The 23,914-nt window shown below is 53.7% G+C and overlaps 2 protein-coding genes across 6 annotated transcripts in view; one reads left to right on the top strand and one right to left on the bottom strand.

Annotated features, from left to right (window-relative positions):
- Abtb2 (ankyrin repeat and BTB domain containing 2) overlaps positions 1 to 16,681 on the top strand; it is a 154,459-nt gene extending 137,778 nt beyond the window's left edge. For all 3 annotated transcript variants that reach the window (XM_050147130.1, XM_050147132.1, XM_050147131.1), the window contains 14 exons: positions 691 to 843; positions 2,263 to 2,428; positions 5,214 to 5,303; positions 5,917 to 6,018; positions 7,598 to 7,694; positions 8,074 to 8,209; positions 9,290 to 9,516; positions 10,334 to 10,512; positions 10,881 to 10,986; positions 11,145 to 11,247; positions 12,099 to 12,189; positions 14,153 to 14,221; positions 14,652 to 14,765; positions 15,536 to 16,681. In XM_050147130.1, the coding sequence (XP_050003087.1) occupies positions 691 to 843; positions 2,263 to 2,428; positions 5,214 to 5,303; positions 5,917 to 6,018; positions 7,598 to 7,694; positions 8,074 to 8,209; positions 9,290 to 9,516; positions 10,334 to 10,512; positions 10,881 to 10,986; positions 11,145 to 11,247; positions 12,099 to 12,189; positions 14,153 to 14,221; positions 14,652 to 14,765; positions 15,536 to 15,733 (1,831 nt within the window). In that variant the 3' untranslated portion in view covers positions 15,734 to 16,681. The remainder of the gene's footprint in view (positions 1 to 690; positions 844 to 2,262; positions 2,429 to 5,213; positions 5,304 to 5,916; positions 6,019 to 7,597; positions 7,695 to 8,073; positions 8,210 to 9,289; positions 9,517 to 10,333; positions 10,513 to 10,880; positions 10,987 to 11,144; positions 11,248 to 12,098; positions 12,190 to 14,152; positions 14,222 to 14,651; positions 14,766 to 15,535) is intronic.
- Positions 16,682 to 18,834: 2,153 nt separating this feature from the next.
- The window catches only part of Nat10 (N-acetyltransferase 10), a 42,206-nt gene continuing 37,126 nt past the window's right edge, over positions 18,835 to 23,914 (bottom strand). For all 3 annotated transcript variants that reach the window (XM_050147126.1, XM_050147128.1, XM_050147127.1), the window contains 4 exons: positions 23,565 to 23,663; positions 22,958 to 23,031; positions 21,703 to 21,786; positions 18,835 to 19,521 (listed from right to left, as the gene is read on the bottom strand). In XM_050147126.1, the coding sequence (XP_050003083.1) occupies positions 19,413 to 19,521; positions 21,703 to 21,786; positions 22,958 to 23,031; positions 23,565 to 23,663 (366 nt within the window). In that variant the 3' untranslated portion in view covers positions 18,835 to 19,412. The remainder of the gene's footprint in view (positions 19,522 to 21,702; positions 21,787 to 22,957; positions 23,032 to 23,564; positions 23,664 to 23,914) is intronic.

Here is a 23,914-nt window from a genome sequence, read left to right as displayed (position 1 = left end):
TTGATGGCAGGTGTCAACCAGCACTGGGACCTGCTCTGGAGACCAAGGACAGTGAGACTTTACTGATCTCTGGTTTCCTCGTACCCCCTCTGACATCTGTGGACCAGTTAAATCACCTAAACTGAGATGTGTTTCTGTAGGGACAGATCTAGAACATCAGAATAATTTCTGCCAAAGAACCACCTTGAAGCTCCTGTCTGGCTAGTCTGCTTAGGGGTTTGTTGGGGTTTTAATAAATTTTTTGCCCTCCAGAGGAATGTGGGGGTGCTATGGGGGGACAAGTGACAGTTCCTGTCGCAAAGCTGGGCGTGGGGCCTGGGTCTGTATATAGGGCCTATGTCCAGCTGTGTTCCACTTCTGCCCATAGAAAAAGCTGGTGCTCAGATGAAGTCTTGGGATGGTCAAGCATCCCAATTACACGTGTTGGTGAACATCTTTCATTGGCCACTGAAGAGCCCTCAATTCCTGCCAGTTCCCGTGATGGAAATTCCTCCTGACCCATGACAGAGTTGCCATAGAGTACAAGGGCAAACTGGAGTCTCTATGATCACAAGTCTCCTGATGGCTGAGGACAGCCCGGCAGTTATGGAGCGGCCAGCCTTTGTGGCTATTTCCTGAGACCATGTGCTGAGGGGCCCTCTTTGTTGTGCATGGAGCACCCAGCCCTGACCTCTCTCTGCTCCCCCACAGGCCCTTCATGCTGCTTCCACCACTGATGGAGTGGATGCGGGTGGCTATCACCTATGCAGAACACCGCCGCAGCCTCACCGTGGACAGTGGGGATATCCGGCAGGCAGCCCGGCTGCTGCTACCAGGCCTGGACTGTGAGCCCCGCCAACTCAAGTATGGAGCCCGGGAGAAGGGGGTCGTGACACCTATGCCCCAGCACCTACAACACTCCTCTGCTTCCTGCTTCTTCTAGTGGTTGGGTGGGCATCGAAAAGCAAGGCTGTAGGGCACCGGAGTTTCACTAAGTATCCTCCCCAACTGCCATGGCCAAGTTGTGAGAACAGATCTGTTCTAGGCCTTGGCTGCTTTCAGGATGTGTCTTCTGCAGTCACTGGTGTGCTACCAAGACAGACACACCTAGCATCTGGGCTGGAGAGCACAGACAGTGCAAGTCTAAGGTCCTGATTGGCAAGACTCTTTCCTCTGTTCCTCTCTATTCACTCTGGTTTCCTTGTGTCGACTCCTGTATTGAGTTCTGCCTTATGCCCGACAACTTTAAAGAGGGCACTAATGCCCATACTGCAGAGGAAGCCTGCCCAGCAGGGAAGTACAGCGGCTTGTCCACAGAGGTGCCTCAGTCTGAGACCAGGTTGATATGGTCCCCAGCCTGGCGTTCTTTATGCTCTCCCTCAGGATCCCCGCCCATAGACAGGTCTGCTGCCAAAGCTCCTCTTGGGGAGCTCCTGATGGCCATCCCCCACCTAAGAAGTGACTTGCACTTCTGCTGTCTGACTGTGCCCAAACCATGCTCTAGACATGAATTTTACACACGTTGACCTAATTAAAGGACCTGGGTAGGAGCTTTTAGATGACTGTGTGCCCTGTGTAGATACAGGTTGTATGCGTGATGGTCCTTAGTAGGCTGGGTTGATTGTTCGTGGGATTCTAAGCCTTTTCCTGTCTTGTGTTTGTGTTGGGGGGTCTTACTAAGCAACCTGAAGAGACACAAGGAAAAGCTAGACCTTGGCCACAATGCCCACTTCATGGGCCAAAGGTTACCCTGCTTTGTGTAAGCACCACGCGGCGGCCAAGTGCTCAGGCACTGGCCCAGGATGAACTTCCTCCTCCTGGGGGTGGGGGAGGCTCAGGGGGTCGAGTCCCTTAATGGGTTATTTTGACCCGAGAGTTTGTTCCCTGGCAGTTGACAGGTCTCTGGTTCTCAGTCTACTGTCTTAAGCTATGTATAGGGAAACAAGGTTTGCATGCTCCAGGGCAGTGGTTCTCAACCTCTGGGTCGTGACCCTGTTGACAAGCCTCTGTCTCCGAAAGAATATTTACAATTCAGAACAGTAGCAAAATTATTACAAAGTAGCAGTGAAAATAATTTTATGGTTAGGGTGACCACAACCTGGAGAACTGTGTGGAAGGGTCACAGCGTTAGAAAGGTTGAGAACCACTGCTCTGGGGTAAGAACAGAGCAAGGCTAATCATGGTGACCTCTGCACACTCCAGTCCTCCCACCCATGCCAGCCAGGCCCGGCTGGGCCTCGTGTCACGGCGCTCCTGACACACCTCCTGGTCTCTCCTGGGCAGACCCGAATGCTGCTTTAGTTCCTTCCGGAGGCTGGACGCTCGAGCTGCTACTGAAAGATTCAACCAGGACCTGGGCTTCCGCATGCTCAACTGTGGGAGAACAGACCTCATCAGCCAGGCCATCGAGGCCCTGGGTCCAGATGGGGTGAACACAATGGATGACCAGGTACTTTCTGCGAATCCCTCTAGGGTAGGCTTGGAGGCCGCCTCTGAACTGACAGTTGCTAGGGTGGGAGAAACAGTCGTAGTCCCTGCATTCTGAAGCCGACTGAGACTCAGCTCAGAGCTTCAAGCTCCTGACAGAAGGCTAGCCTGGGCACCCCCATCCCTCCCGGACAACCGTGGTGTAGTGTGGATGGATTCTGTTTCACTGGCTGGAGGGCTAGCAAATCAGCTGTCCTAGAGGAGGCAGAGCTGAGCAAGGGTCTGGGGGAAACAGCTCGGACTGAGCAAGGGTCCGGGGGAAGCAGCTCGGTAGCAAGCCGTAATCTCTGGCATGTGAATGGGAGTGTGCGCTGGCCACTCACTAGCCCCAGAGAAACCTTGTCTTCATGGGTGACACTGGCGGGAGAGTAAGAAACAAGCATATACGCCAGGGGTGGTGGTGTGACTGGAGTCCCAGCACTTAGCAAGCTGTAGCAGGGTGGTCACGAGTTCAAGGCCAGTTTAGTGAATTCAAGGCTGAGAATGTGGCTCAGTAGTTGGATATTTTCCTACCATACTGCTGAGCTGTGTCACCAAAGGAGAGACGAGAAGGGAGGGGTGACAAACATAAATAAAGAACACACTGATGAGAAGTACCAAAGAGCAAAATAAGGAGAAAGGGCAGGAAGTACGGGGAGTGAGCTCTGAGTTCCAGAAGGGACAGCTGAAGACGCTAAAGTGGTGGCTCTCAGCCTTGGGTCACGACCCCCAGGGCACTGGTTCAGACATTTACATTACGATTCATAACAGGAGCAAAATTGCAGTGATGAAGTAGCAACAAAATCATTTTATGTGCGGGGTCAGCACAACGTGAGGAACTGTATTAGAAGGTCACAGCATTAGGAAGGTTGAGAACCACCATTCTAAGGAGTCTGCCTCCAGCTCGTGCCCACTATGGGCATCAGTTATTGTGCTCCAGCTGGCACCGTGTGGCCTGGAAGCCCACCCAGAAGCCCGGGGACAGTCTGGTTACTATGGAGGTTCAAGTCCTGGTGTCAGATGAAACGACAGTACGGCACAGGCTTGAGCAGCAGCTGAGGCCTGAGGCCTGGAGCGCTGTGTGGAGCTGAACCTGAGCCTGGAAGGGAAGGCAGGGTTGGTGCCGCAGGAGGAACAGGGAAGTCAGACCCAGGGAAGCCACTGTGAGGCAATTGTGAGGCAACTGTAAGCAAAGGTGGCCGGGCTGGGACTGAGGAGCCACAGAGGGAGGAGTGTCAGCATTCAGTGTTAGGCTGAGCCTAGTCCCACGCAGGTGCAGATGCAAGGCCTCTGTACAAGCCTTCTTCCTGGTGTCTGCTTCCTCAGGGAGCGCAGCACTGAAGCCCAGGCACTTAAGCTTTAGATTGTGGGCACCTTTGGTCTACCGTGTCACAGCTGAGGTATCTGACAGGTTAGCCTGCCACCCTGCCTGGCTTTCCTCACCTCTCAGGTGGAGTAGCAGGACCTGTGTGCAGAACAATTGGGAGAATTTTCTGTCCGGCGCCCTCAGCGTTAGTAAATCTTCATGTGGTTCTTTCAGTATGATTAGCACTGCTGTTGCATTGCTGTCAAAGCGGTGGTGATTAGCCCTGAAATCTGCTCTCTCAGCTCCCTGTGTGCCCGAGTGAGGGTAGTAACAGCCCCCAAAACAGTTGCTCTCCTCCAGCTGCTGGCTCTGCGTATGTACAGACATGTGGAGACAAAGCCATTGTGTACCTGGTGTGTGTGTGTGTGAAGTGTGGAACAAAGCCAAATTCCCGTCACGCCGCCGCTGTCTTTTCTGTAGATGCCTGGCACTGTCGCTCCCTGAGCCTTGGCGTTTAGATGCATAGCTAAACAGGCCACTCGTCCCAGGATTATCTCAAGCCATTTCCTTATCTCCAGGAACTAGACAAGGATTTATGAGCTAAAAAGATCTTCCCTCCACACAAATAACCTAATAAATAATATCACAGAGCACCAGAGAAAGGCTTGCCAGGATCCAGCTGTGGAATGCACTTTGCACCGCTGCCTTTGCCATCCGACTCCCAGCCCCGCTAACTGCCCACATAGATGCAGTGAGCGGATGGACACACCTCGCGGTACACTCCAGACTGCTCGTTGACACAAGATGTGATCAAGCGCATCTCCACAGAGACACCGCTGAGCACAAGCTTTAACAGTTCATGTAGACCTGGGTTCTGATCCAGGTCCCACATCCTGTTTGTTACAGGACCTTGGACAGTTAGCTCCCCATTCCTGCCCCTCATGCATACCATGAGGACAGCAGTAGAAGCCCCCAATAGCCCCCAATAGTAGGAATAAGCACAGTGATTGAATAAGATGCTGCCGAGTGGAGTCGCTTCCTGCAGCGAGTCCAGGCACTGACCCGTGGTGGGCTCTTGTGTACAGTTACACTATTAGTTACACTGTTAGTTAGTTTAGGGTTGCAAGCCTACTCCGTACGTACTGAGCACTGTGTGTGTGCTTGAGACCCTTCTGCAACTACCCGAGGTGCACGCTATTTCTTCAGTCTAAGATGAGGACACAGAAGCAGAGAGAAGAAAACGTTGGCCCTGGAATCTGGCTGCAGTGCCTGCCACGTGGCCATCTAGTTCACCCCTATGCTGTCCATGGTGCTTGTGGAAATGCCCCCTGTCTCGCCTTCCAGTGTCCTTGACCCTGGGAGCTTAAGATGCACAAGACACAGGAGCAGCTGGGCAGAGACCTGGGGGATATGTGATGTGTGTTCTGTCTCTGGGGATTTAGCATCCACCTTTGATTCCCAGGGTATGACGCCGCTGATGTATGCCTGCGCTGCTGGGGATGAAGCCATGGTCCAGATGCTAATTGATGCTGGAGCCAACTTAGATATACAGGTAAAAAGAAACTCTTGCTCCAGACCCAACCCAGTGAGAGGCCACTCCAAGATCCCTAGCAGCCGGGCTTGCTGTGGTATTTTACAAGTACTCAGTAGATGTGTCTCGTTAGACTAGAAATGTGTACAAAGACCACAGAAAAGAACCGCGCATGGTGCACATGCCTGTAATCCCTGCACTCGGAAGACTATGGAGGAAGATCCCAAGTTTGAGGCCATCCCGTGGTACACAGGAAACCCTGTTTTAAAAACAGGCTAAGAGAAGAGAGATGGCAGTCCTCTGGGTTTGGGCTGAAGTTTGAGTAGAGGGAATGGCCATAATTCCATTCTCATAGCCCTTGTCCTCTATCACGAGGCTAATCCCTGGCTGTCCCTGTCTCTGCTCCTTCCATTACATACAGTGTTCCCCTTCTGTCTTCTTCTGCCTACGGTCTACATCACCAGATGGACACTCAGCCTTTTCCTTTGAACCTTGTCCATGCCAGTGCTCTCAGCAGACATTACCAGGCGAACGTAGCTGCACTTCTGTTAACTTTGCCACGCTCGCATCCTGTGTCGTCTGCTCTGGCATGTCACCTGTCCAAGAAACAGTGATGATTTGGTATATTTTTCAGGTTCCGAACAACTCTCCCAGGCACCCCTCCATCCACCCGGACAGCAGGCACTGGACCTCCCTGACATTTGCAGTGCTGCATGGGCACATCTCTGTAGTGCAGGTGAGCTCCTAGGAGGGGGTGGCATGTGCCACAGCTCGCCAGCTAGGCTGGGCCCCAGGCTTAGCCCTGGCCAGAGACACTGCTGCAGCCAGGGTCCACCTGCCCGATAAAGCTCACCTGTAAAAAGAGGAGATCCGGGCTCAAGCAGTGTCTCTCCTAGGGAGTCCTAAAAGACCTGGACTTTGGCCTTCTTCATCTCACACCTTCAACCCTCTCCTGGCCACAGGCTCTTCCCTCAGAGTTGGCTCTGCATCTTGGTGTCCTTCAGTCCTGTCCCCCCCCCCCATTTCCCAGTTCCTGAGAAAGGACAGATGGCACAACTCATGTGTCTGTCAAGCCTCAGTGTTGCCCGCCTTGCTTTGGCTGCTAAGGCTGGCATCACAGTGAGGTGATGGTTCAGAAGGAGGTACCAGTGACGAGATAGTTCACAGGACTTCTGGTCAGTAATATCTGCAGGACTTCACAGAGCTCCCTCTGGGTGGGCACCGCCCCCTCCTCCTCTTCCAGGATACAAGGTCTCTGAGGGTAACCCAGTCAGCTCACCTGCAGTAGGCAGCACAGCCTGGCATGCAGCCAACACTCTGTAGGTGGTTGTTGACCAGTTGGCTACTGTACCCAGCCTTTGTAGTCGCCACCCTCCCAGAGCTGCAGCCTCAGTCCAGGCTGTGGGCTGTGCCCTGGATTGGTCTGGTGCCCAGTTTCATCCAGTAGGCAGGTCTCCACCCCCACTGCCATGCCCCAGCAGCTGGCATATCTGGTTTCTGACGGACGAGTCTCCAGCAGATACAGGCCGTCCCTGTGCCCCACGTCCTACAGGGGAGCGTGGAGCTCACCTGGGCTCCTGGAATCTGGTTGCCAGGGAGGGGTGATCAGAGACTTGAGGTGTGTGTCTCCAGGAGCCTGGGAGTGTCTGAAGCAAGCAGAATGCAGACAACACCCCTGCCCTAAGGCAGACCCTTAGGGAACAGATAACCCTACCTCCCCTGACCCCTGGCAAAGTAGAATGAGGCCACTTGCACTCCTAACCAGTCTGTGACATTCTGCTCCTCCCTACCCCTTGCCCGCCTGGGTAGCTGCTGAACCTCTCTAGGGAGGAGCCCAAATGCTGCTGGTTATGAGCCCTCAGTGGGTTGGACATCATATCATTTAATGTCAGGAATGCTGCCAGGCAGTCCTCTCCCCCACTCTATAGATAGGGAAGACAAGGGCTCAAGCCTCTCTAGTCAGTGGCCAGTGCTATACCCCATGCTTTTTGCACCCGCTACTGTTCAGGACCTCATTCCCCTCCAGGGATGTCAGGTGACACTTGCCTGTCCTCCAGGTCCCTGAAGCTGATTGATGGGAAAGATTTGCAAAGAGAAAGCATAGCTGCAGGTCGTCACAGTTTAGGGGCTTTGTGCATGGCCTCATGCATGGAGATGACGCTAGCTCCCCGAGGGTGACCAGGCATCCCAAGACTCCAGTGTGAGCCATTTCTTGGTCGCATGTCTGGAGACTTGCAGGTCCTGCCCCCCAGAGTACTCCACCCTTCCCCAGGCACCCCATTTTGCTCATTATTGCCTTCTCCTGTCCTGGACAGCTGCTACTGGATGCTGGTGCTAACGTGGAGGGCTCGGCAGTGAACGGAGGGGAAGACAGCTATGCCGAGACGCCCCTGCAGCTGGCCTCTGCAGCTGGTAGGTCCACTGCTCCCTGATCAACAGGTTCTCACATCTCTATGATGTTCTGGCCTTGTCACCCTGGTGGTCACTGGGTTACATGCTACCTCTGAGAACCCTTAAGAAAGGCTACCAGGAGGGGGTTCTTGCTGAGCACAGGGTCCAGTAGAGCAGGGAGCCCTCCTCTCCTTAGGCCCTAGGCAGGGCCTGTGGTAGGATCACAGTCACCTTCTCATAGCTCACACTTGCATCATTATCACCCCCGTTTGTGACTGTGTTCCCACCATCACCACGTATTCTGAGGACCAGATAGATCTTGGAGACCCTGTCTGCCCCATCTTGGTTGCCCTACTCAGATGCTATCCCATCAAACTTTTCGCTGCCGCCTGTCTTTCAGGGAACTATGAGCTGGTCAGCTTGCTACTGAGCCGGGGCGCTGACCCCCTCCTCAGCATGCTGGAAGCCAACGGCATGGCCTCTTCTCTCCACGAGGATATGAACTGCTTCAGCCACTCGGCTGCCCATGGCCACAGGTACAAACTGTGGGGTGCCTGCCCTAACCAGGAGCACTGAGATGTGCTCTCAGGAGCCTGGGCTTCCAGAGGCTGCAGAGGAGCCAGGCCTGGTGACATCTCCTGAAGCCAGGGCTCAAGTGCATGTCAACCAGGATGACGAAGGTTCTTGGTCAGCATGGAGGCCCAAGGCTTTGGAGGCCTGGAACCACTGGATGAGTTGCTGGGCCCTGATACACGGGCACTGACTGGGACCTGCACCTCCCATGTTGGGGTAGCCCATTCCTTTTTTAGCAGAACAGTTAGTCCTGTTGCTGCCAGGGCCACCTAGGACCACACCTCTGTGAAGGTGATGCTGTTTTTCTAGTGCCTGTGGTGCTTCTAGAACACCCCAGGGTTTCCATTCAGAGCATAGGCCAGCCGTGAAGAGGCTGCTGGTAGCTCCTGGAACAGATGGCAGACCTGTCTGGCCTTGTGACTGAAACCAGAGCCATTAGGCAGTATTGGGGATGTGGCACAGAGGGGAACAAGAGAAGAGGTTACTAGAAGACAGAGAAGGAAACAGGAAAGAAAGACTGAAGGGCAAGGTGCCATTGTGCAAGTTAGGGTGTCTTACCACCACCAGACATATGCCCCTGCCATGCCTTACCCCGCAGTGCTGGCCCCTGCACCTTTTTCCAGACCCCACACCCTCCCCATTAATGTACTGGAAGAATGCAGCAAGGGCTGGCAGACTTGCTCATTGTGAGATAGGCTGCTGAGGAGTGGCTGCTGTGCCTTGCTCCGTGTGCATCTCATGGTGCATCTGCTGCCTTTGCATCAGACTGGCACCCTGTCTTAAGGTGCAAGGCAACCAGGGCTCAGAGAGGTAGAACAGCCTGAGACCATACAGCCAAGTGCAAAGCTGACTCCAGTCATACCAGGACAGAAAAAAGATGGTGTTCTTACCCCTGTCACTTCTGGGGTTGGGGAATGCTGAGAGCCCTCAGTTGCCCTGAAGTAACCCATCGTAGCCACAGGGCTCTAGACCATAGCTCAAGTGGGCACTGTGTGTCCATCTTGGGGACCTCGGGACTCATCTTGATACCTCTTGGCTTCCAGGAACGTCTTACGGAAGCTCCTGACTCAGCCGCAGCAGGCTAAAGCAGATGTGCTGTCCCTCGAAGAGATCCTGGCTGAGGGTGTGGAAGAAAGTGACACGTCGAGCCAGGGCAGCAGCGAGGGGCCCGTGAGGCTGAGCCGTACCCGCACAAAGGCCCTGCAGGAAGCCATGTACTACAGCGCCGAGCATGGCTACGTGGACATCACCATGGAGCTGAGAGCACTGGGTAAGGAAGGCTGTTCACATGGGACAGTCACTCCACTGCTCGCGGGGTCCCAGGCTGCTGCTCGCGGGCCCACTGCTCTCCTCTCTGATGGACCACCAGGAGTCCTTACAGGACCCTGAAGATTACAAAGATCTGGGTGTCTGCTTGCTCAGCCGGATCTTAACCCTGGGATCTGAGCCTGGGGGCTCTGTGTTCTCCGGGGAGGCTAGTCAGCTGGATAGACTTGAACCAGATCCTGTTAGCTCTACAGCACAGGATCTCCCCAATTCTCCCTTCCCACTTCTGTGTGGGTTTGTGCTAATGATCCTCAACTAAGAACAAGATATCAGCTAGAGCACAAGGCATGCCACATTATCATGGGGCCAAAGGCCAACCCCTAGAGTGGTGCCTCTCTGCCTTCCTAATGCTGTGGCCCTTTAATACAGCTCCTCATGTTGTGGTGACCCCAACCACAAAATTACTTTTGTTGCTGCTCGAGTGCCCTGTATATTTTCTGGGTCACCCTTTCTGAACAGGTTCTTCTCGGCAGATAAATTCTCGGGGCCAACAAGCAGTAGGCCCTGAGCTTGGCTGAAGCCCCTCCTCCATGTCATCTGATGAAAAAAAGCCAAAGCTTCCATGCCCCGCCAGCTGGGCCTGATGACAGGAAATCCAGCTTTATCCACAAAGCTCAGCGCAGGGGCTTGCAGCACTCGGCTGGGCAAGGGTGCCAATACCGTGGGGCTTGGGAGGCAGAGCCCACCCTGGAAAAGGTGTGGTCTACACGCTGTGCTTTACCGGGAGGGGATGATGGCTGCCCTTCTCTCCCTCCGGCCAGGTGTGCCCTGGAAGCTGCACATCTGGATAGAGTCCCTGCGGACCTCTTTCTCGCAGTCCCGGTACTCCGTGGTGCAGGGCCTCCTGAGGGACTTCAGCTCCATCAAGGAGGAAGAGTACAACGAGGAGCTGGTGACAGAAGGCTTCCAGCTCATGTTTGACATCCTCAAGACCAGCAAAGTGAGTGGGGCCCGACTGCCCGACCCGGCGCTCAGAGCCCCGGGTTCCAGGTCCCAGGGCTGTCGTATCAATTTACATGCACAGACACCCCCACACACATGGACAGCCCAGGCACCTCCCCGACACCCAGAGTCACACTGCATGACTGCCAGAGGGCAGAGGCCATAGCAGTCCAGGCTGGAGCCCGGCCAAGACAGCCATTTGGGACATCACAGATGAAGTGGCGGTCCATTCTGGCCAAGTCAGATCCAGCAGGAGCAAACAGCAGCGGCTGCTCTGATCCTGGCCTGGGGTTCTGAAAGGAGCCTGATTGTAACTCCAGCCACCGGCAGCCACATGTATGTGCTGACAGTCCTCTCTCCCCGCAGAATGACTCCGTCCTTCAGCAGCTGGCTGCCATCTTCACACACTGCTACGGCAGCAGCCCCATTCCCAGCATCCCGGAGATCCGGAAAACCCTGCCAGCCAGGCTAGGTGCGGGCCATCCCCCATCGCGCTTGCCTCCTTTCCTGTGTCTAAGGCCCGAGCCTCAGTTTCTCTAGTCCTTGCTTTGTGCCCTATGTCCACCCCCAGCCCTCTTAGAAACCCTGGAGACGGACACCCTGCCACTCCCTCTGTCTTCCCACCCACAGATCCTCACTTTCTGAACAACAAGGAGATGTCGGATGTCACCTTCCTAGTGGAAGGAAAGCTGTTTTATGCACACAAAGTCCTTTTGGTGACGGCGTCTAACAGGTAGGCAGCCTGGGTGGCAGCGCCGGCCCCAGGGGCACAGTGCGGTTCTTCCAGCATTGAGGTGTGTCGGGAGTCCTCCCCAAGATGGAAACGAACATGCATCCACCCAGAGAGCAGCCAACGGATGGTTTCTCGTGTGTGTGTGTGTGTGTGTGTGTGTGTGTGTGTGTGTGTGGAGTGAGATGAGGGGCGGTGGTGGTACTCACAGGAACATGATGCCCCAGACTCAGCCCCAGCATGGAAGCTGCATCTCCGAAGTTCCTGGCCTGACTTGCCCAGTCTCTTCTTCCCAGGAATCATTGCTGCCTGCCTGTATAAACTTAGGGCATTTTTTAGGTTTCAGGGGCTTCCTCAGAACTGTTTCACTTCCAACCCTTGTTCCATCTACTATAGAAGAAAGAGCTACACCAGGCGACAGGAATACTGGAGAAAAGGGACCAAGGGAACATGATAGTCTCTGCCCCATGGTAACAGAGCTCCCTCCAGCCTCTGGAGTGCACTGTGGACTGGCCAGGTGCAGCAGGAGCAGAGTCCAGCACGCAGAGGGAGTTCCAAGGGCTGCTTTCTGCTGGGTTACTGCAGCTGTCTGTCAGAACACAGAAGTATTCGGAATGAAGAGCCAGCACTCACCACAGGCTTCAGGCCACTGTGTGGGGAGCGGTGGTAGGGACAGAACAGAGCTGGCCCCAGCTGTCCATGCTGGATGATATAAACTGTCACCTGCCAAACATTAGTTTAGGAACAGGACGGTCATTTTTAGCATTCCAGCTCCCAGAAGCTGCTCCAGTGAACGTGCTGTTGGCACAGCAATGGATCCCATGTTCAAGCCCCACCCGGTCTCCTTGTTCCAGGTTCAAGACCTTAATGACCAACAAATCAGAGCAAGACGGGGACAGCAGCAAGACGATTGAGATCAGCGACATCAAGTACCACATCTTCCAGGTACGTGGGCCTCAGGGCTGCACTCAGACTGCAAGTCCTCTGTGCAGCCCATCTTGGGCCTATCTGTCTGGTTGCTCTGTCCTCTAGGCCTGTGTGATTATCAAGGTGGCTCAGCCGGAAAGTGACAGCCACTAAGGCTAAGAAGGAATTAGATGAAGGCTCAGCTACTAGATGGGAAATCAGTGGGATGTGGAGGGAAGAACAGATAGGACCTTGGAGTCAGTGACTGGGGCTGGAGGCAGCGAGGAGAGACCTGGGGCTTCTGGCCTGCGGGTAGAGGCTCTCTCATCCCTGGGGAAGGACAGCTCCAGAAGCTAGTTTGGCCAAGTCACCCAAAAGTGCAGATGACTGAAACCTGAGGGAGCTGTGCTCAGGTGTAGGCTGGTCCTGGAGAGCCGCGGGATTGGTGGAGAGGTAGGGAGATGTGTATGCACTCAGCCTTGGGGCCGAGGAAGGACACCTGTGCCAGGACAAATGAGAACAGGGGCCTAACACGCTGGCACACATGGGCCTTAGAACTGTTAACCCTCAGCCCCTCTTGTGGAGGAGCTGGTCAGCATGGAGGCCCGAGGTTTTGGAGGCCTGGAAACACTGGATGCATTGCTGGGCCCTGATACAGTGTGAGCCAGTAATTCAGATCTGGCCCCGGACACCTACCTGCATGGATCCCCTGGGCCCACCTTTAATTATATACTCCAGCATATAAAAGGCACTTTGATATATGCACTCCAACATTATCAGTGGCATAAAAAACTGAGATGTTTCTTTTTGTAGTATGGTAGAAACCCAGGGCCTTCAGCTTGCTAGACAAGCACTCTGTTGCTAAGCCACATCCTGGAAGAGCTGATACACCTCTGTCCCAACTGAGTGAGCATACCAGGTCTGAGACTGTGTCCTGGTGGCCGAGGAGACACGCAGCACGCAGGGGACAGACACTAATGAGCTACTATGTGGTGGCTGTGCAGGCTCCAGCTGGGGCTACAGAAGCCGTGGGAGCCTGGCTTGCCGTTGGGAGCCTGCCAGTACCTGGCTGAGCTGCCCACATGCTGTCGGGCTTTCTCCTAGACCCTCTGGTGCCTCTCCAGCCTGAGGGCCAGGCCTGACAGACTCTGACTGTGCCTGCTGGAGCCTTGTTTACTCACACGCCTGCCAGCGCCTTGCTGGGCTGTTTCCTCAGCCAGCCAGAGAGAACTGTTTCCCTCTTTCCAACTGGGAACCTCCCCAGGTTCCAGCGCAATGGCGGTATTTGTGACATAAATGTCAGAACTCAATGTAGCTGCCCACTCCTAGGCCTGCACATGGAATCCCAGCACCCACTTCCTAAGAGCCCCAGGCAGGTCTCAACCAGGCAGCAAAGTGAGCACTTTCTTTCTTGGGGCAATCTGTCAAGGTCTCAAAACGTGGTCTGCTTAGACAGTCGGCCCCATACGCGGGCCCCTCAGCGCCAATCAGACTCGTTTGGCTTTTGAGAGTCTCACTCTGTAGACCAGACTAGCCTTGAGCTTGCCGTCCTCCTGCCGCGCTCGATTACAGACCTGTACCAACACGCCTGCCATATGTAGAATCCATTTTATACCTTTGTTTTGTTTTGAGACGGGGTGTCCCCAGCTGGTCTGGTGATGTGTTGCTCAGGGTGGGCCTCAAACTTGAGCAACCCTCCCATCTGAGCTTCCTGAATGCTGGGATCCTAGGCATGGACCAGCACACCTGGCTCATATTGAAATTCTGTACAAAAGAAGCAAGGAGCATTCTGTAGGGTGTGGGGGGGGGGGGAAGAGTGTAGGAAAACCCTGCTGGGGATCAGAACCCCGGGTGACTTGAGACCAGTCACCTTCCCTCCTGGGCTGCAGGGCTTTCAAGGGGCAGGCTCGTTGTTGTGGCAGGACGCTAGAGGGTCAGAGTTGGCAGCACAGCTGGGCAGCACATGGGTAGCGTTTACACGGGTCCTCTTCCTCCACCGCAGATGCTGATGCAGTACCTCTACTATGGAGGAACAGAGTCCATGGAGATCCCCACTGCGGACATCCTGCAGGTATGCAGCCCAGAATCCTCCAGATCTTCAGCTCTGACCTCAGATACACGCGGGGACCTATTATCACCTGAAGTAAGGGCACTTACTAGAGACCAGAAATTGGGCACACCCTCAAGCCCAGCTTCCTTGGCCATGCCTGTGGTTAGAAGGGTACACTCGGCTGGATGGTTCAGTGCAGGAGGAACAGACAATGGCTGAGCCTCCTGCTCACCTGCATCTCAGGCATATAGCTCAGGCTCACGTAGGTAAATACCCTGACCTGTAGCCCACATCTATCACCCATCCTGTACCTCTCACACTCCAGCTACCAAGATGGCCTAGAGCAGGACTGTCACAGGGCCGCCATCTCTTCTCAGACTAGTCTGACAGGAGGGCTGGGTACTGGGGCTTAGGAGAAAGCTTTAATTTCTTGCTTTTATCCCCTGACTAGCTGCTGTCAGCTGCCAACCTGTTCCAGCTGGACGCCCTGCAGAGACACTGTGAGATCCTGTGCTCCCAAACCCTTAGCGTGGAGAGCGCAGTCAACACCTACAAATACGCCAAGGTAAGGGCTGGGGACACCAAGCCACTGCCCACCACGCTCCACAGCACAGGCTAGGAAATGTATGTGGCCAGACCACTTGAAGGCCAGCAGAGGGGCTGGGGGGGCTTAAAGCCCCAGCCGGAGTCCCTGCTCACTGGTGGCACTGACAGTGCTCAGGCCCCAAGGTGGCTGGCTGTGTGCAAACAAACAGAAGCCAGCCCATGGTGGACCTGACAAGACTCCCAAGATCCTACATTCATTTCCTGCCCCGGGGCTCAGAGCACTTCCCAAGACTAGCCAGCCCTGTGTCTCTATCAGATGGTGTCCCCAGGCCTCAGACAGCTTTTATTGTCCACCTGCAGTCACCTGGCTCTCCGTGATTCCTTGGGTTTTATCCTCCATGCCCCAGAATGCCTGAGAGTGACCTCAGCACGCATGCTCAGGGCCACACTCAAAGCCAGTGGTTGGTACTTGTTGAATTAGCACAGCTTTAGGTCACTGCCCATAACCTGTGGCTTTGTGCTGGGGAGTGCACAGTCCTTGCCCTTAGGAAAGGAGCTGTCTAATACAGGTGTCCCTGTGACACAGGTAAGGAATAGGATAGGCCTTGGTGACCAACTGAGACTTGAACCAGGCACCCCCGGGAGATACTCACAGAAGGGAAGGTGGCTTCCAGAGGCAGACAGGGACATCTCCCTAGGTCAGGGCTGAGCCCTGTTGTGAGCAGAAGACATTTGAAGTTGGGGGTGGTAAACAAAGACCATGTGCCTCAATTCTCTCCCTACCCACAGATCCACAACGCCCCAGAGCTGGCCCTGTTCTGTGAGGGCTTCTTCCTCAAGCACATGAAGGCCTTGCTGGAGCAGGACTCCTTTCGGCAGCTCATCTATGGCCGGAGCAGCAAAGTCCAGGGCCTGGACCCACTGCAGGACCTGCAGAGCACCCTGGCGGAGCGAGTGCATTCTGTCTACGTCACCTCCCGGGTGTGAGGCAGGGTGGAGGGTGACTGCTGTCTGTGGGTGTGCAAAGGTCTGCCCTTGGCACCTCCAGAGGAGGGAGGCTCATGGGTGTGCTTCCTGCTCTTCCCCAGATAACCCTCTGTGGTGTTGACTGATCCTTGGGTGGGCAGAAAGCCCACTTCACTGTTGCTCAACCAGTAACTGGCAGGGTGTGTGACATCATTTGCACCCTGAGGGCTACCCTGTGTCCTCTCTCCTCCAGTGGCTCAGCAGCAAGCTGACCCATCTGCCTGGCTGGGATGCTTTCCTAAATGCCACACAGAGGAAAGGCTTTCCAAATCCTGTCCCCCAAGCTGTGCCTTTGAAAGGGCTGGTGGCCCCTGTCTGCCTCCCTGTAAGACTACTAACTTGGAGTCTGAGCTCAGAGCGTCTGAGTTGAGGGTGTGATGGGGTATAGTACAGGAACGCAGGGACCTCAGCTCTCGCTGCTACAGCTAAGCAGCCAAAGGAAAGAGGCAGCTGTCGACCGCCCACCTAGCTCTCGTGTCTGCAGACTCGGGCAGCAGTGCTCCCGTGGTCTCAAGTGCAAGGTTCCTTTCACTCAGGACTGGAGCGCAAGAGCACACTTCTCTCTGGGATCTGTGACTCTTGGGCATGAAGGACAGGGCCTTGGTGGAAGAGAAGGGGTGTCCCCTCGCCGCCTGCCCTCAGTCTTGGCTTCCCATCCTCTGCCCTGTTTCTGGACAGACGCTGGGACAGCATCAAGAACAGCTACCTTAGAAACTATTTATTCATCAGAAGCCCCTGGGGCTTGCAATCCTGGAAAATATTTTCAGCTCGCTGCTTGTGCTGGATGTACAAAAGAATGAGTGGTATTTTATTGCTGTAATATTGTATGATACTGTAACTATACCTTAATGTTGTCACTTACTGTAAATGGACTATGGTTTTATCAACAATAAACACGCATTAACAATGGCCGTGGAATCTGTTCCTGGTAAGACTGCCTAGAGTTCCGAGCTGGAGAGGAGCCCCAGTGGACCATGGGGGAGCCGGAGCTAAGTCTGTGCCACGGGGCAGAGAGACCCTACAACAGAGCTACCTCATAGCATCCACCCACCTACCCAGCTGCCAGTCTGACTGTCCTCAGATGGGCAGTGAGGCAGATGAAAATTCATATGTGCCATTGGGCGAGAACAACGCTGAGACCGGGAAGATACGTCAGTGGCCTTTTCTGACCTTATGGCCCCGGAACCCTCCCTGCAGACGAGATGAGGAAGCTACTTCAGTGCTTGTGGACTTGTCCCAGCTCCACACTGCATGGTCTGATGAGAAGCACCTGGTATAAGGGCAGGAGCAGAAGTTCGAGGCCAGCCTGGGCTAGGAATCTTTGCTAAATATACCACCCATCCTCCCACTTCTTAAGATCACCATGAACTGAGCCCAAGGGCTAGCATTTAGTAGTGTCCTGGAACTCTAGTTGGAAGAAGACAGAGACTCCAGGAACGGCACAGTTCCTAGCTCAGCTGAAGTGGAGGCCAGGCAGAATGGCTTGAGCCTCAGTCTGCGACTCAACAGTGCACCACACCGCCCTCTGGGGGCCACAAAAGTAGATGCCGTCCTCAGTACCACCCTGAAGATGGACCGGAGAGGTTTGTCTGGCCACTCCACCTGCAGGAGCTGTTTGAGCTAAAATGGTGGGTGTGCTTACAATCCAGCTCGTAGTTTCTCTGCAGAGACGATAGGAGGATTGAGGGGTTCAATCTCTAGGCTTATATATAAGCACACTTTTAAACGAATATTTAAAATAATCATTTTTTAAAAATATTATCGGTGCTGAAATAGCTCAATGGGACATTTGCTGAGCTCAGATCCTAGCACATATGTAAAAAGCTAGGTGTAGCCATGTGCACCCCCTGTAGCCCGTCAGTACTGTGGGGGCCCGAGAGACGCTCACTGGGGCTTGCTGGCTGCCAGTCTAGCTCCAGTTTCAGTAAGAGAGACCTTCTCTCAAAGGAATAAAATTTACCTGTGTGTGTGCGGGCTTATTTTAGAATATGGCCAATAATTCCATCACCCCGAGAACAACCAGCACGCAGACTGGACCCACTGTGGTCATGAGTCGGACACTGTTCTAAGCAGCTGCTTCTGTTCCTCGTGGCTGGAATAAGTGTCATCACCACCACTCAACTGTGACCCACTTGAACCCGGAGCAAGGTGAAGCATGTCATTTTTTAACAATATCCAGGCTGAATAGTTTTTAAAGAAAATTAATTTCACTAAGAAGGCAGTGGCAGGTGGATCTCTCAATTTTGAGGCCAGCTTAGTCTACAGAGCAAGTTCCAAAAGAGCCATGGTTATATAGAGAAACCCTGTCTAGAAAAACTAGAGAGAGACGGAGTGGGAGAGGGGTGGAGGAGGAGAATTAATTCTGTAAGTCCAAGCTTGAGAGGCATAATCTGATGAGGCCGTGGTGACTCTAAATAGGGTGGCTTCCCGTGTGTGACAAGAAGGCTCACCTAAAGCCCAGCAGGCTTTTACAATGGCCTACTCTCAAGTCAACCCACTAAAGCCTTCCTAACCGCCTTTCCTCCTCACTGTTCCAAGTGAAGACAGGGGACATCTGAACCACACAGTGCCCAGATCTCAAAGAGGGTAGAGCCACAGCCAAGCTCACGCGGGCCTGGCCTTACAATCCTTGGCCTCGCAGCCTGGACAGAGCCAGTGGACACCAGGCAGGGTGTGCAAGCCGCCCAACTCTTCTCTGCCAGCACCCGCATCCTGGCTTCTGGCCCTGTTCTCAGATCCTCCCTGAACAGCAGGCTAGGGAGGCTACCCAAGAAAACAGTGAAAAAGACCCCTCCCTCTCCTGGCTCCTCAGCAAGCTCCCCTGCAGACAGTGGTAGGGGTGTAGCCCTCGGGTGGGCAGGGGAGTCACATACTCATCACCTGTTGGTCCAGAAGCTTCCCTCCTTGTCTACTTCTGCCAACGAGTGCTGAACAAATGGTACAGAACATCTCCTGCAGGTGCCTAGACTAGAACTCTAGATCCACAACACACCATGGCCTGGACACCTGGGCCTCCACTGGATCTGGCAGTCAGAAGTCACCAGAAGGAACAGGGAAACATGCAGCTTTCACAGACGTGGATTTTATAAGCACCACAGACAAACAGTCTATGATGTCGTTTGTTAAAAATAGACAGACACTGTCCCTCCCCTCACTTCTGTAGCACGAGTCTCTCTTGACAGTCTCTCCTAATGAAGAGGCAACCAAAAGGCATTGAGGGGCTCAGACGTTCCTGGGACACTGAGGACAGCAGACCCACTGCAGCCAGGAATGGAACAGAAGGGACAAGTGCAGGCCTCAGGGGGCTGGAACAAGCCTGCAGTGAGACAGAGCACTCCACGAGGAAGCTGTGTACTGAAGGGTCCAGAAGGCCAGGAACCAGTGCAGCATCCCCTAAGTGGGAACAAGTCTGAAAGAAAACCTGGCCCAAAGTGAAACTGTGGCCCTTGGTTGGAGTGACAGCTCTGGCAATGCCAGACTTGCCCCAGCCACCGTGTTCTAAGCAGACTGGGGGTCTTCAGTCACGGAGGACACAGGTGAGAGCCAGGCCTGCCTCCAATGAAGACTCATTTCTGTTACTGTCCATGCTGCTGCCTGGCCCGGCCAAACACAGCTCAAAAGTCCGGGTCTCCGAGTCTCACTACTTTTTCCGCTTCAGTTTCGCATCCTTTCTGTTGTTCATCTCTCTCTTCTTCAACTTCTTGCTATGTTTGGGTTCTTGTTTTGTTTCCAACTTCCTCTTCTTGTCACTGGAGGAAAAACCCACACCATCAGAGGCAGAAACCGAAAGCATCAACAGCACAGATCTACAACTCCAGCTCCAGGGATCTAATGCCCTCTTCTTGCCTCCACAGGCTTTAGGCACATATATGGCACACACAGATACATACATAGATGCCGGCAAAAACACTCATAAAATTCTCTTTTTAAAAAGGGGGGGGGCATGCAGGCCTCAAGAATGTTCAAGGACAGACTGAGCACTTCACCTCACTGATGTGGGATGCCCTTCTGTTCACTGTCAATATGGGTTGCTTTTATTGTCTGATGAATAAAGCTGTTTTGGCCTATGGCAGGGCAGAATATAGCCAGGGAGGAAGAAGGTGGAGTCGGGGGAGACACCTGCAGCCACCGGAGGAGTAAGATGCCGGAGCATCACCAGGAAGCCACTGGGACATGGCGATACACAGGTTATTATTTATTATATGTAGAGTTAGCCAGGAAGAAGCCTGAGCCATTGGCTAAACAATTATAACTAATACTAGGCCTCCCATTATTTCCTAAGTGGCTGTGGGACCAGCAGGCAGGAGAGAAACCTCCAGTTACACCTCACCACCTTCCTTCCAGGTCCCGAGTCCATGAGCCACATGGGCTGGGTAACTTGTGAGGTCCTCATCGGCAGTGCCAGTGGGAGCAGAGCTCGGCCAGGATTCTCCACAGTAGGCTGCTCCCAGGCCTTCTGTGACAGTCAAGCCCCGGGCATAGCTAGAACACGCTGGAACCTAATACATCTGCCACACTCTTCAAACCAGAGTTCAGGCTGACAGCAGGTGAAGGCCCCTTCAAAGTGCCAGAGTGACTTGTGGAGAAGGTGGGGCGATCCCTGAGTTTGTGGAATTCATGCCAGCCTTGTGGGCAGGCCCTGGGCACAGGACTCTCCTGCTGGTCCTGAGGGTGCGAGGACACACTGTCTGCAAATTCAACACTGCAGATGAGACACTTGGACCTCAGGATGCCTGGGGTGGCCAAGGAAGTCAAAAAACTGTCATTAATACTGATCCCTTCTTTGCCTTTACCACTCGCTGCCTCCTGCACATGCTCTGCTTCTCAGAAGGCTCAAGGGAGGAGGGTACCACAGTCCTGCAGAGGCCCCCTCACACTCAGTATGCCAGAGCTGGCCAAAGGAGAAGCGTGTCTTTCTCAAGACTTAGCTTGGGGGGTAAGGGAGTCGGGAGGGAGCTGGAGAGATGGCTCAGAGGTTAAGAGCACTGGCTGCTGCTCTTCCAGAGGACCTGGGTTCAATTCCCAGCACCCACATAGCAGCTCACAACTGTCTATAGCTCCAGTTCCAGCACCCTCACACAGGTATACATGTAGGCAAAACACCAATTTGCATAAAATAAAAATAAGTAAATAAAAAAAAAAAGGCTTAGCTTGGTGGTGAAGGACTTGCCTAGCATATACAAAGCCCTGGGCTTGACCCCCAGCATTGAAAAAAGAAAAAGAAACCCGCAGTCAAAAAACTTAAATCCAGGGGGCTGGAGAGATGGCTCAGTGGTTAAGAGCATTGCCTGCTCTTCTGAAGGTCCTGAGTTCAATTCCCAGCAACCGCATGGTGGCTCACAATCATCTGTAATGAGGTCTGGCCTGCAGGCATATACACAGACATAACATTGTATGCATAATAAATAAATAAATAAACATTTAAAAAAAAACTTAAATCCAAACCCATACTATTATTCATTTCAAACAAATCCTTTTCAGTTTTTAATTTTTGTTATGGGAAGCAGTAACAAGAAGGAAAGACCTCTAAGACCCAGGACTCTGAGAACCACTGCTTAGAAGAAGGACAATGTGTTGACTCAAATGATAGGCCTGCAGCAGACACATCTGACCCAACTCTGGTCCTATCTTCATTGGCGTAGAGCAATGGAAACACTTGGCCCCTGTGCCACAGGCCCCAGGCTTACAAAGTCAGGACACAGCAGCAGACCTGCTCGCTCAGGCTGGCTCCAAGAGCTCAGCCCTGGCCTGTGCTGAGTCCAGGAAAGAGATCAGGCGTACGATGCTGCCCAGATCTGCTACCAAGGTGGCCCCAGGGAACGGGGAGGAAGGGGGAACCAGGACACCGCCTGAAGCATCTGCTTCCACCTCCTGCTTCCCAGGAAAGCTACAGGGCCTCCTGGACGTGTGGGGACATCACAGGTCCTCACCTTTTCAAACTGACGATGGAGGCATTCTGCCCAGCTTTGCTCAGAGCTTCGTTCCACTCTTCATCATCCCCACGGATTATGTATCTGGAAAAAGGGGAAACACCAATGCCCATTAGAAGAGACTACTTCAGAGAAAACATGAAAGTGACAAGCTGCCCACGGAGACATGCACGAGCATGGGCACTGCAGAGAGGTGGACAGGCGTGGACCAGGCTCGAGGTAAGCCCACTACACAGAGGTCACATGAAGGTAGGGGAAAGTGAAAAAGCAGTCTTGCTACAGCTACCTTCTGCCACTGCCCCTGCCCCTGCCATCACTCTCCTCACATGACCACAGCTCCTGCCCTGACCTGTCAGGCCTCCGCCTCCCTACCCTGCAACATCTTACTTCTCCCAGAGGAAGCAGTTCTGGTACATCAAGCAGAAACCAGCTGGATGCCCTGAAATGGCCTCCTGGCCACCCCCATCTGCCCAATCACCATCATCACCAATGATCTGGTTGCAGAAAAGTTGAATGGTTCTTGGCATAGAGTTATGGTGCGAGGCCCAAAATGCCAGGATCTGTCCGCCTTGGGTGGGTGTAGCGGAAACATCAAGGAAAGCTCAAAGGAACACGGGGCCCTGTACACAGAGTTCTTGAGCAGGGAGCTCGGGTGTAGAACCTTTTCTTAAAAGGATTTTCAAAAATCCACAGACAAAAGCCAAATATGGAGAAGGGACTACTGGAGGTAGATGTTCTTCGGCCCAACATCCCCTTCCTGGAGGGGCCTGAGGAGTAACAACCCAGGGGGTCAAGAAAGCACGACTCTGGGATCCAGGGAAATAATCACGGACCATGAGTCTCCAGCTGCGGTCCTCCTGACACAGCCTCTGAGCACATGGGGCACGAGGTGGAGACACCCACAGCAGACTGCACATGGGGCACGGGGTAGGAGACACCCACAGCAGACTGCACATGGGGTACGGGGTAGGAGACACCCACAGCAGACTCTGCACATGGGGCACGGGGTAGGAGACACCCACAGCAGACTCTGAACATGGGGTATGGGGTAGGAGACACCCACAGCAGACTCTGCACATGGGGTTCGGAGTAGGAGACACCCACAGCAGACTCTGCACATGGGGTTCGGAGTAGGAGACACCCACAGCAGACTCTGCACATGGGGTACGGGGTAGGAGACACCCACAGCAGACTCTACAGGTTGTGGAGGTCTGGGAAGAACTCTTGATTTCCTGTGAGCAGGAGGGGACCTTACTGAGAGAAGTCCATGTCCTTCAGCTTCCCCACTTCTTTCTTGTGTTTCTCCTGGAATTCCTTTGCTGCCTCATCCTGTGGACCACAGCCAGAGAGCAGGGGTCAGACAAGGAGTTCATAAGGCCCAGGAGAAGGGGTCAGGTACGACAGGAAGAAACGCTTCCTCTGAGGTGTCCCCAGAGCACTAAGCAGCTATCACAATTTTACAGTATGCACACCCATGAAGTGCACATTTGGAAAAGTCCCTGAAAGGGAAATCAATGCTCAAGCCCCACCACACGATCAGCGGGAGGCAGAGTGAGCCACGCTGGCTGAATGCCATTTAGCTAAACTAGTGCAAAGGACCAGCTGTTTTAGTTGTTTGTTTTCAGGTCTTCTCTATCCCAGGCTGAGCAGCAACTCTCTAAACAAAGCTTAGGCTGGCTTTGATCTGGAACAACTCTCCTGCCTTTCAGTCTGAGTACAGGATACCAAGCATGCACCAGCACCTCCAGCCTGCAGGACAGTTCTGAAGCAGTGGAGGAGGACATTCTACATTTGCAGGCTAATACAACTACATTTATAGCCACAGGGAATACGAACTCCTAAAGCCTTCAGCTGGGACGTACCAGGTCATCGCTCAGGGTCTTTATTGTGGGCTCCATGACCACATCCTTCACTGCCACCATCTGTTCCTCGATGGCCTTTTCCTGAACATCATTAAACAGCTACAAAGACAACAGGAAGAAAGATGCAGAGCAGTGGGGTCAGTCACCCACTCCTCACCACGGCATTTAGTATCCTAAAGAAAAGCATTCAAAGCGATACTCCAGACCTTAGGAACACGGACACGCTCACACTGCGAGCATAATAACTCCTATAGTGGTATCGCCAGGAAAGAATCCAGCCCTTCACAGACACTGGCTGACACTCCAAGAGAGGGAGGGAGGGAGGGAGGGAGGGAGGGAGGGAGGGAGGG

This window comes from Alexandromys fortis, unplaced genomic scaffold, assembly GCF_014885135.2.
Source record: "Alexandromys fortis isolate MF-2015 unplaced genomic scaffold, M_Fortis_MF-2015_v1.1 scaffold_12, whole genome shotgun sequence".
Lineage (NCBI taxonomy): Eukaryota > Metazoa > Chordata > Mammalia > Rodentia > Cricetidae > Alexandromys > Alexandromys fortis.
Note: the sequence above shows the minus strand (reverse complement) of the source record. Positions and strands in the feature narration are given on the sequence as shown.